Source organism: Nicotiana sylvestris, chromosome 8 (assembly GCF_000393655.2).
Source record: "Nicotiana sylvestris chromosome 8, ASM39365v2, whole genome shotgun sequence".
Lineage (NCBI taxonomy): Eukaryota > Viridiplantae > Streptophyta > Magnoliopsida > Solanales > Solanaceae > Nicotiana > Nicotiana sylvestris.
In genome coordinates this window covers 170,394,554-170,420,611 of record NC_091064.1, presented here as the reverse complement: position 1 = coordinate 170,420,611, position 26,058 = coordinate 170,394,554, and the positions used below count along the sequence as shown (strand labels likewise).

The following is a 26,058-nucleotide window of genomic DNA, read 5'->3' as shown; positions in this document are numbered from 1 at the left end:
ATGAATAAAGGAAAAAACGCATATTAATAAGTGCTTGCAAGGCCAAACGAGCTCAGATTTTACTATAAGTCATTCCTTGCAACGTCCTAGCATCTACCTTCGAGTTGACACTTACTCTAAATTAAGTTATGATAATCTTATAGCAACGCATATTTTTCCGTTCCAATTTCTTGGAGGTCATCAAAGGAACCTTATAACAACACATACTAGTTAAGAAAATGACAAAAATTAAGTTTTGGGCATAAATATGGACCTAAAGGTGAAAAAAGAAACATAGAGAAACTCAAATGATGTACGACCTTAGATCATTTGTTCATTACTACTAGGATGGATGAATGAAATTCCATCAACCACAATCTCTACCTTCAGGCCTTTTTTTGTCCTCATCTAAACACCTTCCCCCACTCTCGCAACCTCCAAAACCAAAACTCCCCACAACAGGTGTGTATTGACTTCAATTTTAAATAAAGACAGACTATGTACAAACTACACTTGTAACTCTTATTGGAGGGAAGAGGAAAAAAAAATACGGAGCAGTGAATTAATTCCACCACCATCCCCTTTCCCTTCTCTCTCTCTCTCTCTCCTTAGCTTGAAGAACAAGAGTTTGAGTTTAGTACTAGCAACTCAAGAACTGTACAAATTTAACCGAATCTTCCTTCTTCTCCCCACCCCAACCCAAACCCCCTTTTTCTACCCACCCCTTTTCCTCATATCCCCAAATTCTCTTAAAAATTGAGTCTTTTTTTGTTCTCTCCCTTCCATGATACTTCACCATGTCCAAAATGAAGCATTTACTCCGTAAACTTCATATCGGCGGTGGTGTAGCCGATCAGCATCCCCACCACCCTCCTCATCACACCCCTCCTCCTCCACCTCATCAGTCTCCTCCGCCTTTGCTTGATCCGAATCAGCAAACAACGAACCGGTTTGAGCAATCTGGGTCAACTTCATCTGTGTCCCCGACACAATCTGGGTCAACTTCATCCGCATTGGCTAGAGCCGCGGCTGAGTCGAATTCGGGTTCGGTTTCAGATTCTGCTGACTTTAATTACTTTGAGGAGGAGTTTCAGGTTCAATTGGCTTTGGCGATCAGTGTTTCTGACCCGAATTCTCGTGAAGATCCAGAAACGGCCCAGATCAAAGCTGCACAAGAGATTAGCTTGGGCTGTTCCCCTTTGGAAAATCCTGTTGAGTTCCTTTCACTTCGTTATTGGGTATGAATCAATCATCCTTTTGGTTTTCCTTATTGCTTTTGCAAATTCTCAATTTAGGTTTAATTTCAACATTTTTGCTTATGGATGGAAAAAATACTGAAACTCTGCTTCTTCCTAATTGGCCACATAAATTATCTAAAATTAGACTGCCTGACCTTTTTTGTTATTATTTAGGGGATAAGGTAAGGGGATAGTGAGAATCAAATCACACCTATTGAACGAAAGACCCCACCGATACTACTCGGCTATACGCGTCTTTCATAATTGGGCTGCTTGAACTTGTGCTTCTAGATAGCATCTAAATCATAGGCCTCTGGTAATAGGATCAAGCTATAAATCCCAGAAATTTGAACTTGACAGCCAATTAAATTATCTTAAAATTGGAAATTAGGCTTTATATTTGAAGCTCTATTCATTTCATTGTAAGTGCTCTAGCTACACAGACCTCATCTCCACCTTACCCATGTTCCTTGTGTTTGCTTAGATGTATGATGTAAGCATCAATCCCACCGACCCCGGGGAATGCATCTTGAATGGATTTTAACCTACATTCTTGTAGCAACATCTAATTTTTGTTTTGTGTACGTGTCTTGTCCTAAAAACCTTTTAATTCAATCTATTTCCCTTTAATATCGCCTCGTATAAAATCTTTTAGTATCCCCTATAAGAAGACAATGAGTGTAGGTTCCAACTATGAACTATGGGGTTGATCTAGTTGCTATTAATCACTTTCCTCCAAAGCCTTTAGGCTAACTAGCTATTTCAAGTAACTAGATAGTAGATTCCACAAAAGTCAGATATCCCTTTTAATGCATCAATCGACTGGGATCTTGTTACATTTAAGTTGTAGATTACCTCATTATAAATGCTCTATCTTGTAATCGTTGTCGTGTTAATTGAAGCGTTATCCATCCACCTACATTTTGTATTTTATTGAGCCATTAATGAGAACCCCCACCCATGCACGACTCTTAATTTTTTGGTTGGATTCAAATACTTTTTTGATAAAGTATCCTTTAATTGTGAATTCTGCAATAAAGCAACAAAAGTAGTTTCTAGCTATTTGACTATCACTGGTGGTGTTTTATTAACCCGATTTGAAACTTACAATTGCATGTATTACATTCCACTAAAAATGCTTTACAAGTTTTAAGTGAAAACAACTTGATTCATAACTAAAATTAAAAATAGCCAGCCTAACAAAATAACATGTCTTTAAAGTAAATTAGTATGTTAATGTTTTTAAAAGATTGTTTGAAAATATACAGATGCTAAAAGCTTATAAGTATGTCAGATATTAAGAAGTGAACAAAACTTAACATTTTGGTTCCGAGTTTCCTTTTGTACATAGAAGGAGATAGCTACACTTTACATTCAAAAGTAACGTGCAGCCAATGCTTCTTAATGTTTCAGCTCCGAAATTAGATCATTTGAGTACTCATAAATATGAACCTGTAGAGGTTATTTCAGATTTAGTATAGTCAAACAGCCCCTTGTAACAATTAAAAATATACTGATAAAAAAACAATTAACAATATAAGCTTGGAGGTCAATTTAAATTACATTCTTCATCTTTCGTGACAACACAATCATTTCATGGAACTAAATAGATGCTTTATGAACCATTTTAATTAGGCGTTATCTAGAATGTAGAATTTATTAGGTATTTATGTTTAGCGACGCCTAGTATCTTCATGTGGGTTTGACTTAGTTTATCCTTTTGATAACTGAAAAATATCCCTTGGCCAGTGGCACACATTTTGAAACTCGGTGGATAATGGCTCACCTCTCTACCCTTCTCCACTTAAATATTAGGCTTTTATTTGTGAAATTGTGGCATAGTTCAAGCTCGTGATGTGCGCCTAACCTACATCACATGATTTATTCTTTTTTTTTTTTTTTTGATTTGCACCGGGTGTCCGAGTCTCTAAGAGCCTCCCGACTAATCCCGGGGGTGCACTCACATGATTTATTCTTACGACAAAAGCCTAGGGGCATGTGGTTTTGACTTAGTTATGTTAAACATATGACATTCTCTACCTTAGTCTTTTTGGCTAGAACTATTAGGAGCAGTGAATTTTGTAAAGTAGGTTCAAATGATTCAATTTGATTGAAATTCAAATTTTTGAACATTAAAAACATATTACCCAAGCCTAAGGTTGGTTTACTCACTATTTCGGATTGATTTAGGCAATAATAATCTAAAATAATCTCAAAGATCTTCAATCAAATCCTTGGGACTCCAATTTGTAATCTACATAGGTACAAGTATTGGGTATTGGTGCATGTCGATGTACTTGATCCTCCTCTCTGAAGTGTATGGTACATGGATATGGTAAACGTTGGTGCTTGCAGGTTGAATCATCACAAGTAAGCACTAGAAGATTGATATAAACATTTCTATGTATAACCTTTTGCATAGTTGGTCTTATGCTTCTAGGAGTTCCTTAGGTACTATTTTTGAGTTTTCAAGATTAATAAGTGCAATACCACATTTAAATCATGGGATAGCGCTACTAATATAGTGGATGAACTTTGGAGTCTTCTTAGTTGCTATAATTGCTTTCGTCCAAAGCCTTTAGGCTAAATTGGCCATTTCAAATGGCTACCCTCTAAAAAGTGAGATGTTCCTTTTAATGCATCAATCAATTGGGATCTGGTTACTTTTAAGTTTTAGATTCCCTCATTAAAAATGCTCTACCTTGTAAACTTAAAACTTATTGGCCAAAGAATTAGTTTGCGGAAAATCTAGCTATAAACTTAATTTAGTTCTGAAGTTGTGTTATATTACTTTTGGCTATGAACTCATATCACTTAAATCACTTATATCATCTTCGCCATGCACTAGTCCTTCTACTTTGGCATCAACCCACCTGTAGGACAACCTGCTCCTCTACACCAAAAGAACAAAAAGAATAAAAAGAAAAATGGTAGGGGTGTGCAAATGTTGAAACCTATGCTCTTGTTGAGATGTCTAATTTTGTGTGTCTGCATGGTTTGTTAAATGGGAGCTTATTTTGGTCTATTTTTAATTGAAACTAGTATTCATACCCGCGCGTTGCACGGAGAATAGTAAATACAATTTTTATGAGAAAATATTACTTGAAAAATACGATACACACAAAGAAGCATGTAAATGATATTATTTTATGGACGTGTAAATGCACTTGATATCCATACATTTAAGTCTATCTAAATTCTACTATTTTTTCTTGAATTACAATTTTATTATTTAAGTACTTGAAGAAACTGAAAAAAATCAAGATAAAGTTTGCATTTAAAATGTTTAAAAATAGTTATCATCTTTTTGCTTTCTTCAATGAACTAGTAGATAATATTATTATATAAACCCATTGACTGATAAATGTTGGTGTAAAAATACGAAAACAGATCAGTAATAATATAATTAATAGGTTGAAAAGTTGCTTCTTTTGATAGATTTATATCCCTTGGAGAACACTTTGGCCGACCAAAAAACCTTGCTATGGTGAACAATTCCATTTTTATATTGTTCGTACCGATTGTCACCGGTTGCGAGAATGCTGAAATTTGCTGGCGTATTTCGGATCATAGAATAATAGGTTTTTAGTTAAGAGGACATTGGTGATGGAGTCAAGGGAAATAAATATATTTTTTTAAAAGACGTGGGTTTTGGGGTTAGATGTTTTCTAGGGATAAGGTTAATTACTTATCTTTTGAAATTTAAATGTTAATTAACTTTTTAGGCATTTTGCCGCTTGAATAGTTTTTGCAGATTTTTGTGTTGATAGTTACAAAATTACATCCAACTTCCACATAACTTAGCAACAAAAATCATAAAAAGAACTTTCACGTCTAGTATAATTAGAAATGCTGCATTTCACAACTATATTAGCAAAATTAACCGCACTAATTCTAAACTAACTAATTTTATTATATTATTTATTTATCTTATCCTAATATCACCAATTGTCTTGAGCAATGCCAAGTGACTTATTATTAGGCTGTCACTTGGCTTAATGTGGATACTTGAAAGAAGAAACCGCATAAATAATTATTTGCATAGGAGAACAGGAATAAGAATCAATCATGGAGGTAGGATAGAATTGTTGTTCCAAGCCCGCATTTTGGAAGATATCAATCGTGAGGTTGAATTTTCTGGTGATTTGTTTTTTCCGTCCTCTTGTTTCTGTGTAAAAAATGTTAAGTATATAAATACATTACAAACTGCAACACAAAAAACGTGGGAAAAAATATTATATTTCTTTTTGCATTGGAAGGTTTAATAAATAAATCAAAAAACTGCCAAACAAATGTGGGAGGAAGTATTAATTTTTCTTAAATGTGGAAGGAAGTATTAATTTTTTAGAATTGGCAGGTTTAATTTTTTATTTTAATTTTCTATCTTCTATTTTAAAATAATTTTGAAACTTTTGTTGGAGTTTTGTCCTAAAAATTTAAACTTGATATGTTATAGTGATGACACTTAACACAAAATTTTTCGAAATAGTATCAAATCTTTTTGTACAATTCAAAAATCTTCAATTGTCTAAATTTATCAGTAAATTTTTTGAGTGATTACATTATTTTTTCAATCAATTCAAATTATAAATATTCAAATATTATAATTATTTTCTCTTTCTGTACATTTTTCCTACTGCTATAGGATTAGTTTTCCCATTTAGTATTTTACTTATAATTAAAATACCCTTATTTATTTTTTATTAAGTTGTAATTTTGAATTCATCAAAAGTATAAAGAGAGAAACATTTTACTCCATTATTTTGTTCAAAAGTCTAAATAGAGAAGCCTTCTATTATTCATATTCTTCAATTTGTCTTAATTTATAAATAATACTTTGTATATTATAATTTCCTACTGCTATAGGATTAGTTTTCCCATTTAGTATTTTACTTATAATTAAAATACCCTTATTTATTTTTTATTAAGTTGTAATTTTGAATTCATCAAAAGTATAAAGAGAGAAACATTTTACTCCATTATTTTGTTCAAAAGTCTAAATAGAGAAGCCTTCTATTATTCATATTCTTCAATTTGTCTTAATTTATAAATAATACTTTGTATATTATTTACATCTTGGTTTTTTTATGGGTGCTTAACATTTTTTCATGAATAATTGTAAAATTTATCAAGTGGCTTTGTAGTATCTTGACACTTAGCTTAATCTTATGAATACGTATTTTTTTTGTCCTAAAATTGCCAAATGACTTTTTACTATGCTGCCACTTGGCTTAATATGGTGTCTTTGTCTCTCTTTTTAATATATATATATAGATTACATATTCCTCTCATTATTTAACTTAGGTAAACACAACTTCAATTGACTCTATTTTGTCAGAAGTGATAAATCCTTCTAATACAATGATGACAACAATTATGCATATATCTCAAGCTAGTTGGGCTATTAGTGATATTACTAATACCTAAGTTTAGATTATAGTACATTTTTTTTTGAGAAAGGTAACAGTGTTTTATAAATCTCCAGCACAAAGACTGTGCTAGGAACGATATTTACGATTCAAAAAGCAAAAGTAATCCTTAATCTTTTTACAAGGATTCAATAATGTCTAATAAAAATTCTGCCTCTTCCATGATTTATTCTTTACAACAAAAATAAAAAAGAACAGACAACTCATCGTGATTTTCTGATTTGGGCTGCTACAGTGTTATCAAAGGCGCAAAGCGCAAAAAACCTCTAAGGACTGTTGGGGCTTTAAACGCAAAGCGCAAATAAAGTGTGGGCTTTAATGAAGAAAGGCGCAAACGGAGAAAAACTACAGATATGTATGTGTAGTCTAAGACTAATATCTATAAGCTTGAATACTAAATATACGGACAAAAAAATTAAAGAAAATTTACGATAAAGTGAAATATCAATTATTTAGTGTCGCCTCTTTCGAATTACGCTCATTGGCAAGGAAAAGTATGTTTTAGAGCCTTGATGACAACACTGAAGCGCCCGCTAAGCGAGGCGAAGCGTTCAACATGTTTTGAGCCTCACTTCAGGGCTTAAACGCGCCTTTGATAACACTGGGCTGCTAATTCCTTCAAAACATCTTGAGTTTCTTTCCCTCCAAATTGTCCACCAAATATTTGCAGGTAATATTCTCCATCATCTCATCTACTTCATAGTTCCTCCCATTTGTATAAATTAGCATTGTCAGAGGTTCCTTGAGATGCCCTTACGCCTTCATTTAGAAGGCACTTCATTGAAGGCTTCACTATGTTTAGGCGTCTGCCTAAACATAACCAATCAACATTCGTGGAATGCAATCCTATCTAATCTCACGTTAATTTTGTTCTTACATGTTGGCTAAGCTTCCGGTGCATATATATTTTCTTACTTCTACTTATCGTAAACTCTTACTCTAGAGTGTTTCACCAAGACTTAAAGGTAAATACTATAAAGTAGTTGTTAGACCGACTATGTTGTATGAGGAGGAGTGTTGACCAGTCAAGAATTCTCATGTCCAGAAACTGAAAGTAGCTAAAATGAGGATGCTGAGATGGATGTGTGGATACACTAGGAGATAGGATTAAGAATGAGGATATGCGGGATAAGGTGAGAGTCGCCTCTGTGGTGGACAAGATGGGGGAAGTTACACTGAGATGGTTCGGGCATGTGAAGAGAAGATGCATAGATTCCCCAGAGTGTGAGAGGTTGACTATGGTGGGTCAAACGACAAGTAAAGGTAGGCCAAAGAAGTATTGGGGAGGGTGAAAGACAGGGCATGCCAAATCTTCAGCTTACCGAGGACATGATCCTTGATAGGAGGGTATGGAGGTCGGGAATTTTGATAGAGAGTTAGTAGGTAGTCGAGCGTATTTTTCTCATACCAGTAGTATTAGTAATTTTCTTGTATTTCCTTATTCTTAGATTTCTATTACTACTTGTTGCTTCTTTTGCTTCATTATCTTATTATTTTGCTATTGTTCCTGCTTTTTTTTTTCGTGGTTTCCCTACTATTGTATTTCTTTTTCAACACTATTTATTTTTTTCCTTGATCCGAGGAGCTATCGGAAACCACCTCTATATCTTCACGAGGTAGGGGTAAGGTCTGCGTACACACTACCCTCCCTAAACCCCTTTTGTGGAATTACACTGGGTTTGTTGTTGTACTTTTACTTATCCTAAACTCTTACTCTAGATTGTTTCCCCAGAGTTCAAGCCTTTGATTGACTCCCTTGTTAGTTCCATCAATTAACACGTTATTGTTTGCAACAACAAAACAACTATGCTTAGTCCAAAACAAGTTGGAGACGGCTGTATGTATTCTCACTGATCATATTCAACACAATACTGTATGCAAATAGTAAAAATGATGGAATCATATTGTACTATTGGTTAGTTCATCCATAACTAGAGTAAACAAGTGTGAGTTCAAAATAGATTCTTGGTTTAAACCAACGGTTATGGGGAACTCCGAACTCACATATATCCGCTTTGCTACTTCTAGCGCTCATGACAACCCGTTTGCATAAAACCTTTATGATATTTATGTACTTAACATGAAATTATGTCTTCTTTAGTACCCGTTAGAGGACTTTTTCCGACACTTTATCATACTTTTCTTTTGGGTCAATTAATAACATTTGGAGATTCTACTTACTCTCCCTGTGAGTTACCATACTTCTTAGTGAAAATATAGCCTATGTTATAATCTATTGAGCATAAATCCAAACTTGTTCGGTGTCACCCTTGTATAGTCTTTAAAGTCTACATTTTCTCACTCTTTCCCCAGATTTATTATGTTGTAGACACAATTAAGTAATTAAAAGCGAGTTCTCTCTTAACATTTTAAAGTTTTAGATGAGATAGTCACACTCTTCAACATGATATTTGAGCCAAACTCATCCCTGTAGTTGTGTTTCCCACTGCTGGGCTCCCGTTTTCAATTATTCTTGCTCCAGATGTCTGATCTTGAGCGTGTGAAGGGGTGTTAAAGTGTTCCATATTGGGTAAGGAAATGAGTTGTTTGTCTCTTTATATATGATCTTGAACAATCCTCACCTCATGAGTTAACTTTTATGGTTGAGTTAGGTGAAGGTTCATTTCTTTAAATTTTTAGATGAGATGATAACAGAATTCTACATGGTTTCATAGACAGATTTTGAGTTCAAGTCTTACCTCCACTCATTATCTAACAAAATGTTCAGGCACCTAGACCAACAAAAAGAGTTAGGTTTGTATGTAAGAGAGTGTGTTGAAGACATAATTAAGTAATTAAAGTGAGCTCTCTGACAAACTTTTTGATGAGATGATCATACATCTCGACACATTGTATAATCATTCTCATTGACGCTAGCATTTAATTAGCCGACCAGCCTAAAAGGCATAGCAAAGCCTAAGGCAAGCACAAGAGGTTGTTTTTGAACACAAATCCACTTAGTTTGTCATAGAGGTGATTGAACAGGGTTCTTGCTTTATAATATTGCCATTTTTCTCTAGCCAAATGCACCACCAATAGCCAATACCCCAGTTCCATTAAGCCTTTCTTACCGTGACCATAATAAACTTATGCAGCAAGGAGCGGGCCAATTATCCACTGAGTTTCAAACTGTGCGCTGGTTTGGCCCTCGAGATTTCTCGATTGTTAAAAAAAATTCACTTATGAAGCGTGAAGAGTTCAAGGAGTTCAGATACGATGTCTGAAAACTCAGGAGACATGTATTAAGCGCTTCTGTTTGTTTCCAGTTTAGCTTTTTTCATTGCTTACAAGACGGCATGCATGTCTTTGTTGTGTAAAGAAATGTAGATGTTTTACCACAATCGGAAACATGGTGTTCATGGAGTTGGGTCTAACTGGGAAAAGAAAGATTAAAAAGATCAGGGACATAATATTTTTTTGATAAGGTAAATTGTATTAATCAAAAGGGAGAGAACTCCCGTATACAAGAAGTATACTAAAAAGTAGTGAATTTACATCAGAACATGATTCTCTACAAAAGACGCCCAATCTTCTATACAAATAGGGGCTATATGAGTGCACCAAAAAGTGATCAAAGATAAAAGACTATTCTTAAGATGTGAAAAAGGAGACTCAATCCCCTCAAAAGCTCTCCTATTTCTCTCCCCCAAAACTATCCACATGAGAGCTAACGGGGCGAACTTCTACGCTTTTTGCTTTCTTCTTCTACGGAAACCGGCCCAGCTATATAGCATTTCCTTTACAGTGCTTGGCATCACCAATTGAACACCAAAAAGATTCAGGATCGCCCTCCACAAAGCCGAAGACACAGGGCAATGCAACAAAAGATGATCAACTTCTTCCCCCGAGCTTTTACACATATAGCACCAACTAACAAGTGTAATTCCCCTCTTTCGCAGATTCTCAGCCGTCAAAATCACTCCCCTCACTGCTACCCATGCAAAAAAGCACACCTTCGTGGGCGCCTTAGGAATCCAAATCGAGGAGTATGGAAAAGAGGCCTCCTCTCTCACCAACATACTCTGGTAAAAGGACTTTACGGTGAACAAACCATCGCCACGCAAACCCCATCTCCAAGAATCACAAGATGGCTGAGGCATGTCTTGCCCATATAATAGTGTCAATAAATCTTGGAGCTCCGCAATCTCCCAATCTTGCATGTTCCTTCTAAATGAGAGGTCCCATATTACCCCCTACATGCTCCTTACGAATCTGTTGGACCATCAATTCCTTCTGGTTTGAAACTCTGAAGACGTGGGGGAAGGAGACCGTCAGAGTATCCTTTCCACACCACCTATGATTCCAAAAGCCGATTCTCCTTCCATCTCCCACCCTATAAGAGATGTTGCCATTGAAGGATTCTCAATTCTTCATGATGCTCCTCCACATGCTACACCTGAAAGGTGTTGTGATTGCCTTGGTCCCCCAACCCCCTCCCGTGGAATCGTACTTTTCTACTATGACCTCCCTCCATAGAGCATGCTCTTCTACCCCGAATCCCCACGGCTATTTCCCCAACAAAGCTCTGTTGAATACGCTAAGATCTTTTACTCCAACTCCACCCCACTTCTTTGGGGAAGTGACTGTCCGCCAATTCTCTAGATGATACTTTCTAGTTCCATCCGCTGCATCCCATAGAAAATTCCTTTGAAGCCGCTCTAGTTTTTCTGTGATGCTCACAGTGGCTTGCAACATGGACAAGTAATAGGTGTGCATACTCGATAAAGTGTTTTTAATGAGCACTTCCTTTCCGCCTTTTGACAAGTACCGTTTCTGCCAGCCTGCTAATCTTTTTTCAACTCTTTCGATCACTGGATTCCAAACCGTAGTATCCTTATGCGAAGCGCCCAGTGGGAGACCCAGGTAAGTAGTGGGAAGGGAGCCAACTTACATTTGAGAACATAAGACAAAGCATCAATGTTAGCAACCTCACCCACCGGGAAAATCTCACACTTGCCGAGGTTGATTTTGAGACCCGATACTATCTGAAACCACTGCAGGACTTGCTTCAGGTAGGTCAACTGATCCATATTGGCATCACAGAAAATCAGGGTGTCATCCGCAAAAAGCAAATGAGAGACTCTTCGGGCACTGGGCACCCCGATCGAAGCTGAGAATCCTCTCAAGAAACCTCCGCCCGCTGCTCGATCCATCATTTTGCTCAAAGCATCCATCACTAGAATGAATAGCATGGGGATAGGGAGTCTCCTTGCTTGAGACCCCTGGAGCTGCCAAAGAAACCACACGGGCTACCATCAACCAGGACGGAGAATCTGACCGAGGAAATGCAGAACTTGATCCATCCCCTCCATCTTGCCCCAAACCCCTTCCGCATTATAATGAAATCCAGGAACTCCCAGTTGACATGTTCGAAAGCCTTCTCAAGGTCCAACTTGCATAGTAAGTCGGGATCTCTATTTTTCCTTCTGGAGTCGACAAGTTCATTTGCCACCAAAGCGGCATCCAGGATCTGCCTACCTTCCACAAACGCATTCTGGGAGGACGAAACAGATACGTCAAGAACCTTCTTGAGTCTATTGGAAAGCACTTTAGAAATGATCTTGTAAATGCTCCCCACGAGACTAATAGGCCTGTAGTCACTGATATAAGATGCACCTTCTTTCTTAGGCACAATAGTAATAAAAAAAGCATTGATACTTCTCTCGAAAACACCATTCACATGGAAGTATTCAATGGCTTCCATCAACTCCCCCTTGATGGTGTTCCAACAGAGCTGGAAGAAGGCCAAGGAGAAACCACCAGGCCCGGGGGTCTTATCACCAGCACAACTCGACACAGCCTCGTGCACCTCCTCCTCCTCGAAAGCCCTTTCTAGCCACTCACTGTCTCCCTCCCCTATGTGGTTGAACTTTATTCCCCCCAAAGTTGGCCTCCAACTAAACTCCTCTTTGTATAAGTTCTCATAAAACCCCACTATCACCCCTTTTACCTCCTCCTCTCCCTCAATCCTCACCCCATCCACCACTAAGGACTCTATGAAGTTTCTCCTTCGATTTGCAACCGCCACCCTGCGAAAAAATTTGGTATTCGAATCCCCTTCCTTTAACCATAACGCCCTCGATTTTTGCCGCCAACTAGTCTCCTGAGCTATTGCTAACTCGACTATTTCCCTCTTAACCTCCCCCAATCTCTCTTTCTTAGATTCATCTAACTCCCTCGCCCCTTCTCCTTTCTCTAGATCCCCCAATTCATGCATAAGCTCCTTCATTTTAACCTTTATCCTCCCAAAAACCTCCTTATTCTACCTAATAATATCTCCCTTGAGCAATTTACGTTTCCTCGAAAGACGGAATGAAGGTGTCCCTATACCCCGTAGCTTGTCCACCATTCTTTCACCTTGTCACCAAATCCTGGCACCTTCAACCACATGTTTTCGAACCGGAAGGGAGCACGCACCCCCCTCCCTCTGCATCCATCTAGCAAGATAGGCAAATGATCTGAAGTCAGCCTAGGTAAAGGAATCTGCAGCACATTCGGCACCAACTCATCCCAGGAGGGCGATATCAGAAATCTATCAAGTCTAGACCTTGAGTTGGAATCCTCCGCCCTGGCCCAAGTAAACCTTTCCCCTGACAGAGGAAGATCAATGAGAAAGTGATCATTGATGAAGTCAGAAAACTCCTCCATGGCCCTCGAAATGATACTACACCCTAATCTCTCCACCGGGAATCTAATAGTGTTAAAGTCTCCCCCAGAACCCATGGAATGTCCCATTCTCCCATCATATTGGCCAGTTCCTCCCAAAAAAAACCTTGGACCCTTGTCCTACCGCTCCGTACACTCCCCCAAATCCCCACTCACTCTATCTTTGACAAGAGCTGCTAAAGAAAAAACTCCCTTCTTAATCTCCTTTACCTCCAAGCTTCTATCATCCCACATTAGAAGAATGCCCCCGGCATTTCCCACTGCTGGAACCCAGTCATATTTTATCCAACTACCTCCCCAGACACTCCTCACAATCACATCCGACAAAACTTCCATTTTTGTCTCCTGAAAGCAAACTAGGTTAGCACCCCACTCTCTAACTCCCACTTTGATGATGACCCTTTTGTTTGGGTCATTCATCCCCCTCACATTCCATGAAAGAATCTTAACTTCCATAAGAAACAATATCCCCCTTCTCCCTACCCCCTCTAACCGAGGGAGATAATTAAAGGTAATGACCGGACGCAAAACATGTACTCCTTTTTTTCCAACTAGTTGTCCTATTTTCCTTTAAAGAAGGATATTCCGAGCCATGGCACACATCCCTTTGATAGCTTTGTTTAGCCTCCTTTACTATGTCAGTCCCTTTATATTGGTTATGGCTGATCTGAACTTTTTCTTTTGATAAATATGTCTAATCTAAATTTAATGTCTAATTTTTGGAGAAAATATATTTCTTATTCTTAGACTGAGTGGTATGCATGTCAATAGTGATGAATAATTTAAGACTTCTTTCTTCTCCAATTGAAGTGTCAGGTTAGTGTCATAGTAGTATTCTTAAAGTTGCTGCTTCTGCAAATGATAACATGCAGTTCTTTTGCTCCAGCTTTGCTTTATAGGTCCTTCCAAAAGTTCTTACTTTCTTAAAATGAAAAGAGTGTTTAATTTCATGTTAGTGAAAGGTAGGATTGGATTAATGTTTACATTATTTTGAAGTAAATACACCAAGAAGTTAAAGTTTATCTCTTTATTGTCCCCACTTTCACTTAATATTTAGTTCTTACCTCGATCCTATCTCCTATTGAATTAGAACATTCAACACTGACAAAGGCTGCAGTATAAAAGTATTAATAAACACAGTCGTTGTCTGTGTATAAACAGTTACCGTTACTAGTTTGAACTAAGTTTAGTTCGTAACACCAGAGAAATAGATTTTCACTTACTGTTGCCATGTTGAAGTGTAGTTTTGCACATGATTATGTCCTTGTGTTCAAAATTGGACTTTATTTCTGGGGAGGAATATACTTAGATCCTTAAAATTCTTGACAATCTCCTGCTACCTATATTTGCTGAAAACAATTTCAAGATCCATGCTGCTCTTGCATGTTTAAATTTTAGCAGAATTAGGGCTGTCTCTATTTAGTATTTTGTTTCCTGTATTTTTTGCTTAATTTTTGCATCTTAAGTTTCAATTGGTACTAAACCTCCTACTTGGTGTTAATGCAGAACTATAATGTCGTAAATTATAATGAGAAAGTGGTGGATGGATTCTATGATGTTTATGGAATTAATTCCAGTGCGGTGGTTCAGGGGAAGATGCCTTTATTAGTGGATCTAAAAGCAGTTTCAGTTTTGGATAATGTTAATTACGAAGTTATCTTAGTAAACCGTGCAGCTGATATGGAACTGCGACAGCTTGAGGAGAGAGTGTACTTCATGTCCCGGGAATGCCGAGCTTTGAAGAAGGTCCCGGTTACAAGTTTTTTAGTTGAGAAAATTGCTGAGCTTGTTGCTAATAGAATGGGAGGTCCTGTTAATGATGCAGAAGAAATGTCAAAGAGGTGGACTGCAAGGAGTTATGAGCTAAGAATTTCGTTGAAGTCTATCATTCTTCCCCTTGGCTGTCTTGATATTGGACATTCAAGACATAGGGCCTTACTCTTTAAGGTGACAACAGCTTCAATCTTCCCTTACATTTCTTTACTAGATTGATATGGATGATTAACTTGCTTTAGGATAAATCGGTGTTGGATTCAGTATCAAATGATTTGGTACTCATTACCATTTAAGTATCCAGAATCGAAGTATTCCTGGGCTAACTTCCACATTTTATCATCTGTATCACCCACTATTTACTTCAAATAGATCTTTGCATGTCTGTCTAGGTTCAGCGGTGAAATTCATGCTTTAGCATAAGGGCATCAGGCATCTTATTCAAAATAAAAAGCAGCGCTAATTCTATTGTTTTTCAATGTATTTACTCCTTTTGTGATCGAATGGAAAATATGGAAAATTTCTGACTTCCAAGGGTAAATGATACTTTCTCTTCTGTACTCGTTCATTGCTGAGCTGTTTTCTTTTCTAAAGGAGCAACCTTTTTCTCTGATTTCTGTTGGTGTCTTTCCCAGACTCATGCTTCTAACCAATATGGATCATTTTCTCTGATGATAGGTACTTGCTGATAGAATCAACTTGCCATGCAAGCTCGTTAAGGGAAGTTACTATACTGGCACTGATGATGGAGCAGTTAATTTGATCAAATTTGACAATGGAAGGTAAACAATTTTTTGATGGGCATATTTCCTGGATGTATATGTGAACTATAGTGTTTGCTGAAAATATCGGTTTGTGTTTTGAACTTATTTAAGATTTTGTTCTGCTTTCTCAAAAGTAATATTTCTAAGAAAAGCATTCACAGTGGCTATCGAGTTTTTTTATCTCTCTCTTTTAAATCTTTTCATCCATGGACCTTGGGCTAACTCAACTCCAAAAACTAGCCCCAGGACCCTATAATGAGACCACAATCCATTTCCTCAACTGATGTGGCGCTTAACATTCCCCCTTACACCCAAAACTGGACAACTGGAGCGTGAATAACATAACACACAAGGGCCCAACATGAGAATCACAACAACATGAATTGATGGTTTTGATGTCACGTGAAGAAATGGACCTTGGGCCTAACTAACCCAAAAAATTAGCTCATGAAGGGGGATTACCCAAGTCCGCAACCCATTCCCTCAACCAATGTGGGATTTAACGCTCTCAATTCCTTCTTCTTTGTTTTATTTCTGACACACCCTGTTGAAAATCATACAGCGCAGGTGTAAGGTTTAGAGGGTTTTAGATGGGTAAATGCTAGCTTCGAAAAAGATGCTGCACTCCTTTTAGCCTGTTCTCATTTTAAGTATTGAGCTGCTTGAGCGACTTAGCAGATCTGCTTTTGATTTTGAAACAAGTTTGTTGAACTTTCTGCACAGAGACTACTGCTATACTTAATACTTGCCGATTTATATTATTTTGCGAGAATAACCATTTTAGTTTTTCTTCTTTCTTGTTTCGGTTATCAAGTAGATGAAGGCATACCCAAATGCGTCTTTGTAAAATTTAGTACTGTTTATACTTATAAAAAAAGTATTGTTTATACTTGTCAACAAAAATTAGTACTGTTTATTTCCCACTGTACAATCTCTTTTCTGTTGTCAAGTAATTAGTCAAAAGTTTACTGTCTAAGGCTTGCTATTTTCATGTAGGATATTTGCTATTTGTCCTTTTGCCTTTATCTTCTATTTAGTTCTTTAACCTTCTCTCTGTAGAATTACGACCATGAAAATTTAGGCAATTTTCCAGTAGGATCTGATGATTATTGGTTTAACGTGCAGTGAATATATAATTGATTTAATGGGTGCACCGGGTGCCCTGATTCCCACCGAGGCATCAAGTGGTCAGTTACAAAGTTATGCAGTAGACGTGCACAGTGTTACACCACTTCCTGCTGGTGGTACTATCATTTCAATTCCGGTATTTGACACACAAACTGGGACGAAATCAGGTTCAGTTACTGCTGCTCATGGAACTGCCAATACATGGATTTCAAGGGCTGAACCAGCTTTCTACTGCATTGAAGCAAAGGGCGGTAGTGGAAATAGTTCAGTTAGACCTGGAAGCACGCAGTTTGAGCATGACTGTGGAAATCTCCTTCCATCATCGACTAGATTATGCGACACTTCAGCAGTTTCCCATGATAATACATCTATGGCACAGATAACGCAAGCTAGAGAAGCTTATGAGCATGTGAACGGTCCTGCAGAAAACACAGAGGTTAAACTTCAAGATGTTCTTCCAGAGAGTCAAATGTATTTACCATCAGATTTGATTTTAGGAGTTGTTGCTGGAAAAAATCAATTATCAGAGAATAGGGTTGTTGATACTAGACAAAGTTCAGAAAATAACAAGCAGTCTCTTATAGCCTTCACTGGGATGCAGTTCCCTTACAGCATCACCTATGAAACTGGCATTTTGCAGCACAAACAGGAGTATACTGTTACTGCACCTGGAGACAATGCATTAAATGATACTTCAGGTGAGAGTTTCCCACCTGTTAGATGTAGAATGGATGAAACAATCCAAACTGGTGATGGAGCATTTCTTGGATTTTACTTTATTCATCTTCGTGAAATGAGTTCCTAATTGGAATTAGGGGATCTTTTTTAGTTGATTCTTTATCACACTGCGATATTTTACATCCTTGAATGGGCCCATTCAAGAACAACTGGCTGATGACTAAATTATCAACGACGGACATTCCTAATTTCTATTTAACAACGTGTGCTGATACGTTGTTGTATTCCTGCAGATATTTCTCTTTCTAACCAAACAATTACTAGTACACCTATTGTGATTCCCCATACAAGAGTCAAAATGGGGACAAGCATCCATATGATCCCATAGACTTCTTAGAAGGATTCCAATTTGGAAAAGAATTGATAGTCTCTATTCCCTATCTCATATTCTCCATCCCCTAAATTAGCCTAGTTAGATTCAATTTCCTTTTTTGTGGATTTCTTGACTTTTCGCCATTCTAAAAGAACAATCTGAAAGTTGTCTTGCTTGATGAAGGTGATAAATGCTATAGGGAGAATTTTGGAAATATTTCAGATAACAATTGTACATACAAAGACAAAGAATCAGCTAGTAAAGCAAGGGAAATAGTTACTTGCATTCAGTCCAAGTCTTACACGGTGCAGAAGGAGCAGCTTCCAATGCTACGCGGGGTGGCAGAGTGGGAAATTCCATGGGAAGATCTCCATGTTGGTGAACGTATTGGTATTGGTAAGACCAAGTTCTTTAAGTTCATTTTGTGTGATTGTACATGGATGGGCAGTGCAACCTTGGAAAAAGTCTCGGTGGCTATATCTAAAATCAAATTTAAGCTTGCACCTTTTGCCTTTCTGTAGTAGACATATGAACAGCTATCTTGTTTTAAAATGATTGAAGAAAAATGGCAGACGGAATAGTTTTGTATGTTATTCTTAAACTATGTAGCTGACAGTTCATATGCAGTTACCAAATGATGCAAAGTTTACTGTTTTTCTTCATTACCTTTAATAAAAATAAAACTGTGTACATACTAGTGTCTGCTCGGCTATTTAGTATGTTTTCAGATAATAGAGCAACATCATATTTTTATGCTCTGTAAAAAACCATTTCTATTGATGTTGTTAAACTTGTTCATAAACAAAAAAAGTCGGTCATTTTCTTTTGTCCAAGTTTATGTGTTTTCAGGCTTATTCATTTTAGAATTTCCTAGTTTGAGAATATTTCTGTTAATAGGTCATAGGTGAATTTATATGAATAATAAGGTGTAAAATAGACGTATTTAGAGGATTTTGTTAGATTAGGTACTTGTCAAAACTGTCTTCTGTGTTAGTTTAACTGCTTTTATTCTTTTGGCAAATTGTAACTTGTACGTTGGGTTAGGGTGAATTGGCAGATGATAAGATCTTTTATTTTATGTATGTGCTATTAGTTACTTAGCCAACTCTTGGGGCTTTGGATCTCCTCCATCTAATTGATAATAGCTGAATGCATCACCTTTCTTAACATGATTAATACACTACTGCCATTCCAACTTCAGTTCATATTTGGACCAATTTCTGGAAACAGAATGATGTTATATATGTCAATGCCTTTTCAATATCTTATTACCAAAAGTTATCATAGTATCCCTTTTTTGGTATTATGTACACTCCAGTTCTATAAGTATACTTTGTTGTCACTGGCCACTCCCATTTCTCTATCACAACTTCATTCACAGGGCAAAATTTTTTGGGTGAGTGCCTTCAGTAATATTGTTTGAGTAGGGACTTTTAGTACTTTGCTACAGATTTCCCCCATCCCTCACCTATGGGGATTGACGTCCTTTTATTTGCTTACTTTTAGGAAGCAGATTATTTGTTTCTACAGTTTACCATGTAAATTAGTTATTTGTCTCTGCCTAAAGTGAATGTGAAAAACTGAATATCTTTAAGATGGAATGCTCAACATAATAACACTGAGGTGACTTTTCAGGGTCATTTGGCGAGGTATACCGTGCAGAATGGAATGGCACAGTAAGTCTTATTTCTGATTTATATATCCATCGTCTACCCTGAGTAGAATAAGAACCATAGTGCATCAGCTCTATTTGACAAGTCCCTTTTCTGTATGTTCCATTTTCCTAAGAAAGCAGAATGAATTTGTGTTTTTCTTGGATCAGTTTTCTAATTTTCTGAAGAGTTCTTTCAAATTGGAGAGTATTATAAAATTCATATATCTATTGTCAATCTTTTCCTTGTATTGTGAAACAGTAGGAACTATTAACACTACATTTGGGTGCATACACGCTTCTTAGCGCACTCTGTACAATCAATGACATGACAAAATATTTAGGTAGCTTGTACTACTCATTGAAGATATTTCAAAAGATGTGATTTGTGAAGGACAATGACAAAGGAAAAGAGAAACAAAAAGTAATGCAGCATAGACCTAACTATTCTTCTTTTTTGTTTTTTGTGCAAACAGATTTACATAGAAGATACATTGACAATCATAGACATACTAGGATCTTGCTAGGTCTCGAATTAGAACATCTACTAATCCTCTTCATGTAAATTTGGTTTTCAGTGCAACCTATGTACTGATGTTTTTAATATATACAATAGTTACCAATTCAAAAAAAAAAAAAGTAATGCAGCATGGAATCGTATGTGGTTCTCATGATTCTAAGGGGAAGGATAGTTAGGGTTTCCAGTCTACTTTAATTTTAGCAGCACTGCTGCATAAAGTTTCTGTTTTCCTACGTGATATGCTTGGAATAGAAGATGATAAAGCTAATTTAGAAGTCATTGGGCTTGCAGTAGCACTCAAACCAACTGTTCCTTCAGATAATAGTATGCAGTAAAGATAAGATCTCTTCTTTGGTCTCTATATGTAGCTTAATAGATAAGCTGATATTTTCTTCACGAGTTCGTTTCTTCCCATTAGTCCCTAAGTTGCAAATTAACTCTCACCTATGCATTTGCTCCTGATTGCATACATATACACTTTCTTTTTGGATAAGAATGCAAACATATACATTCACATCACGGGAAATATCTTGTACATGTAGTAATGATGGTTTCTCCATGCCAAATCAATCTACACCTAGCTTAATGTTTTAACCACTTTCATTCTCTCTTTATCTTAGATCATGCATTCCAATTCACCTTCAATTTTATGAGCTACTTTTATCCTCCTTAAGATTGAAGAGATTGCGAAGTAGTATAAAACCAAAAATGGAAGTAGCATATGAAACCTGATGTTTAGATATTATTGCAAGAAGGAGAAAAGAAGGGGCAGTTAAAAAGTTTCCCTTCTGTTACTTGGGTTTTCAACTTCTTTTGCCTAGCTCCCCAAATTAAACTTAATCAGATATTTCTTTTAGAAAGAAAAGAACGTAAGCAAAACAAGAGAATCTTCTTCATTTTAGGATTTTAGGACCTGAATTAGATTTTTTGAAGAACTTATCGAGAACCCTCCTGGCCGAAGCCTAGACACTCTAAGATCCTTCTCCAGCAAAACAAAAGAAAAGTAGAACTTAATTCTTTAATTTAGCTATTTAAATGCCCTCAAACTAAGTTCAGTAGAAGATGAAGAATCCTAGAGAATAATGAAGAATTAGGGAGAATGGATGAAATACAATTTTTTGGAAAAAGACTGGGCATAGTTGTAGGTGATTGACCAATTCTAGCATAGTCGGTGTGCCATTAGCCTGTGACTGTTGGAAGAGACTGAAAAGGAGATAGTAGAAAAAGTGATTCATTACCAAGTATATCATCAGAGGCACTTGAGTCACAGGTCTATGAGTGGAGGGTGAGAGATACAGGCCATGTTTCTGCTCACTCACCGGCCTGGAGGACGTCATTCAAACTCTGCCTTAGAAAAAGAGAATGTCTGATTGCTCGGAATACCAATGGAATTAATCTGGGCAACATGAGCCTTCCAATCACTTCTCACGAGTATAACCAATTTTATAACAATGAGTGCACTTAGGTCAAGAATTTCCAAAGCAACTTCCACCTAGATTCTCTACTGTCTGTGATGCTAGAAATGGTAACCACTGTGTGGCTAGGAGCAGTAAGAGGTAATAAGCGGGAGAACACCTCATCCACTGTAGGAATATTGGGACTAGCCAAAATCTGGTCTTGCACTGAGTCAAGATCATTTGGAAGCCTATCAAGTATGAGAACTAAGAACCTTTTTGTCGCTGTTCTAATTGCTTATTAAACACTGGCAATGACTGGCATCAACTTATTAAACTCCTTCATAACTGCTTGAACTTGTGCCTAATAAGTAGACATGTCTGATTCCTTCCTTTTCAAGTTAGTCATTCTAGAAATATCATTAAAGTGGGGAACATCTTTAGTATATTAAGCACGGGCCTTCACCCAAACTAAGTAACAAGTCTGGAATGGTCAAAACATGTCCATCAACAAAAATAACTGCACAATTTAGAAATCAACATTCTCTCCATGTGCTTGGCCTTTTCATCCACAAATTAGCTTGTTTAGTTAGGTGATCATGGACACGTTGACGCTTACAATAGAAGAAGCCAAGCTAAGTCGTTAGAACCTCCAACTGAGGTTCTCAAATAATCAGGGGACTCAAGTCTCCAAATCTCATGTTTTTGGACCGAAAACATCAATTCAAGTGACATAACGTTAGATTAAAAAGAGTTCTAAGACATATATAAACTCCATCGCGAATCCTTGTCGGCCGATATGAGACATGTTTCCTAAGTCTGCATGTCAACTTGAAGATTTTCTTTTTCACGGGTTTAACTGTTGAGAAATTAAAATTGCTTGATTGACTAGAGAGTGGGTTTGGAGCAGAGAAATAGGTCGAGTACAGGCTGAAGAGAATGCACGAATCAGAGAGAGTAAGCTCATCAGGATGAGAAATAGACATGGGGTTGAAAGAGAAGGCTCAAATGTTAAGGAATGTGCCTACAGCAGAGAGTAGATAATGGCTCGGTGGATTGGATTGAAAGAGATAAGTCCAGAGTGGTTCAATAGGTTTAGTTGAAAGAAGCGTAGAGTGATAACATAGGTTCTAATAATGGGTTTATCAAAATATGTCTCTAACACGATGTGAAAGAATTGGAGCACCCAATTCAAAATACAAAGGTAATTGGTAAAATAGCGAACGACTTTTATAAATCCCTTTAGAAATGTTTACAGAATCGATGTGGGACATGTACATTCTCTAATAGTTACGTAGATGGTAAGTTGAATAATATAGCTTTTTCGTAGTCTCTGTGTTCTCTGGTACCATGTCAAATCTGTGTTATGGTTCGTGGTTGGAGGTGTCCATGAAAGTTGACATGTGGTCCGACCACTGTCCATCCATTACTTTGAACTGATAGTTTAAGTATTAAAGAAATAGACTAGCATCCAGCACCTCTGTGCAAGTAGCATGAGAGTGGTCTGGAATGTTGACTGTAGTATTCTATAGTTATTTAACACACTTTTTCTGTAAACTTAAGTGAATGTAATTAATGTTACCGCATTGCAGGAAGTTGCCGTGAAGAAATTCATGAATCAGGATATTACAAGTGATGCCCTTGCACAGTTTAAATGTGAAGTAAGTTGTACATAGACGAAGATGTGATGTGGAGTAGTACTTAGTGCTTTATGAGCTTTCCTGAAATTTAAGGACTCTTTGTGTGCATTTTGTTTTGCAGATTGAAATTATGTTGAGGCTGAGACATCCTAATGTTGTTCTCTTCATGGGAGCTGTAACTCGCCCCCCAAATCTCTCTATACTGACTGAGTTCCTGCCAAGGTTGAGAACTCTTTTCTACTTGCACATTACTAACATGCTACGATTGAAAGTTGGCCCATCTCTTAAATGTTTAGCCTTGGCTTTCTAATCTTGGCTCATGGGATACATTTTTCAAGCCATTCTCGTCCCAGGATATTTTGGGCAATGTTGCAGGATCAGTAGTGACTTGTACCTTTTTCATTGTGTGCACTCAAATCTTTGTATATGCGTTTACGAAATCACGCTCTTGTTATTTCTTTGCTTTTTAGAGAGCAAATAGGTATACAATTTAAACATGCAAGAAGCTCTTATATCATATAAAACTCTATTGTTATTGATGCCAAGATGCTTATTAGTATATCGTGTTTGTTACTATTAAGTAATATATCAATTTTGTTTGCTCTTCTTGTCTCAAGTGTATCTGATACCTGTATTTTTGGTGCAGGGGAAGTTTATATAGGTTACTGCATCGTCCAAATATCCAAATTGATGAGAAAAGGCGTATGCGGATGGCACTTGATGTGGTATTTATTGGGTAGTGAATCCCTGGGTTTGTTTCAGTTTTAGTTACCTGTTTGCTAATTATCAACTTCGTGTAGGCCAAAGGAATGAATTACTTGCACACAAGCAACCCTGTCATTGTGCATCGAGATTTGAAGACTCCGAATCTTCTTGTTGATAAAAATTGGGTTGTTAAGGTGCGTCTGACTTGAATCTTGTAAATAATAGCCTATAAGATTTGTGAGAACTAAGCTTTTGTTTACAATAATCCATGCTTCTGCCATGCTTGAAGGTTTGTGATTTCGGAATGTCTCGCATGAAGCACCACACATTTCTCTCTTCAAAGTCAACAGCCGGAACGGTGATTGCATGTTCACTTTTATGACTCAGTTTATGCTATCTTTTCCAGGCCTCTTTTCTACTGCTCCATACCCATTTAGAACGAAAACAAAAAGTTGACAAAGATTATGTCTAAATAGGGTGAGAAAGAGAAAACTGAAATCTTCAAATTTGCTAATGGCATTCCATTAATTGCAGGCTGAATGGATGGCACCAGAAGTTTTAAGGAATGAACCATCCAATGAAAAGTAAGTTTGCTCTTCATTCATATCCGTCATGGCACTGAACTTTGTTATGGTTATTAGTTTTGAATTTTATTAAATGAGTTTGATTGCCTGGTTTGCAGATCCGATGTGTACAGTTTTGGTGTAATATTTTGGGAGTTGACAACTCTTAAAGTGCCATGGTCAGGGATGAACTCAATGCAGGTCGTTGGAGCTGTTGGTTTTCAGGGTAGACGCCTTGATATTCCTGCAACTGTTGATCCCATAGTTGCAGAGATTATAAGTGACTGTTGGAATCAGTGCGTGTCTATTCAACTCTGATATTATTTCATGAGTAGATGATTTTCAGACTTGTTCGTGTCCACAAGAGTGTTGAGATGTGCACAGTCTGAGAATTGCTGCAGTTTTTCTTTGTATTAAATGACTAATGCATTTCTTCTCCTGCAGAAATTCTCAAGCGCGCCCTTCTTTTGGGCAGATCATAACTCGTCTCAAGTGTCTTCAGCGTCTTAATGTCCAGGGATTTGAAACTTGTACAAATCAGCAATAAGGTTGACAGGTTAGGTATTGTTGTAATAATAACAGAAGGTTGTTTCTAGGCTCAAAAAGAGCCAGAGCAACTGAGAATTGATTGCAAAGTCTTGTGGATGCAAAGAAGCACACAAGAAAACCCTGGATTGGAAGCAGTTGGTTCATTCGAAGTGGGGACTCAACGCAACCAATTCAGAAACAGGCAGATATCTCCAAATCAATGGCTGCACGAAGTGCAGTAGTTGAAATTAGGTCATAGGGATCGTCGTATGGGGACTTGAACTATGTAAAATGAAAAGGAAAAAAAAAGAAAAGGAAAGAAGGAAATAAAATCCTTTTTAGTTAGTATTTTAGGCTGATGAATGTACTACTATTGAGATATGTAATGAGTTCAAAAAACGAGCAGCAGAGGAGAAGTCTCAATTCTGTGAAGGTCGTCAAAGGAAGCAATTGTAAACAGTCGGCCTCTGCAGGTTGTGTACCAACAGAAGAATAAATGGATATGAGGAAAATTTCCTGCATTACCATCTTCCTTCTCTTTGTTGTGCTAAAGACAGTTTTGTGTATAGTCATACTTGTACAGTGCTACACTTATTTGCTAAGGGGTAGAGCCACCAATTTGAGTAAGGAGCTTATGTCCCTGCGGATTCAACGCATTGCCAAAGAGGTATTAAAATGCCCCAACTACTTTTGTGGGTGAACTCTTCTCTTTTGCCTGTGTTGTCATTGTCTAAATGTTCTCTTACACTTAGTAGGCTGTAGCCAAATTGAGAGCAAGTGCCTACAAATTCAAAATGCAAATTGTTGGCTCCTTTTAACTTATTGGATTATTTGGTACAAACGGAATGTTGAATCTGTTGACGAGATTGTAGCTGAGTAAGTAATTTCTTCTGGTCAAGTGGTAGGAATATCAGTGTGATATTAACATTGTCTTTAACTTTTGGAGATTCACTAGTGCAGAACGACACACTATTAGGAAGAACAACAAACTCAGGCTTTGATTTAGAGAGTCTTAAACTTTTTGAGATT

At 37.1% G+C, this 26,058-nt stretch overlaps 1 protein-coding gene across 1 annotated transcript; it reads left to right on the top strand.

Moving 5' to 3' along the window:
* Window positions 1-394: 394 nt before the first annotated feature.
* On the top strand, window positions 395-25,882 carry LOC104230526 (probable serine/threonine-protein kinase SIS8). Its single transcript, XM_009783360.2, has 14 exons — window positions 395-1,217; window positions 14,819-15,259; window positions 15,764-15,867; window positions 16,975-17,675; window positions 18,212-18,424; window positions 19,664-19,704; window positions 23,186-23,254; window positions 23,355-23,455; window positions 23,880-23,958; window positions 24,034-24,132; window positions 24,228-24,296; window positions 24,473-24,522; window positions 24,621-24,797; window positions 24,946-25,882. The coding sequence occupies exons 1-14, from the start codon at window positions 777-779 to the stop codon at window positions 25,046-25,048; spliced, it is 2,688 nt and encodes an 895-aa protein (XP_009781662.1). The 5' UTR covers window positions 395-776; the 3' UTR covers window positions 25,049-25,882.
* Window positions 25,883-26,058: the final 176 nt, after the last annotated feature.

Bases quoted from the DNA above. Each gene is read 5' to 3' on its own strand.
- LOC104230526 (XM_009783360.2), top strand. From the start codon at position 777: ATGTCCAAAATGAAGCATTTACTCCGTAAACTTCATATCGGCGGTGGT. The intron at 19,705-23,185 runs GTAAGTCTTATT...ACCGCATTGCAG, and splicing joins GTGCAGAATGGAATGGCACA to GAAGTTGCCGTGAAGAAATT. The intron at 23,959-24,033 runs GTATTTATTGGG...AACTTCGTGTAG, and splicing joins TGCGGATGGCACTTGATGTG to GCCAAAGGAATGAATTACTT.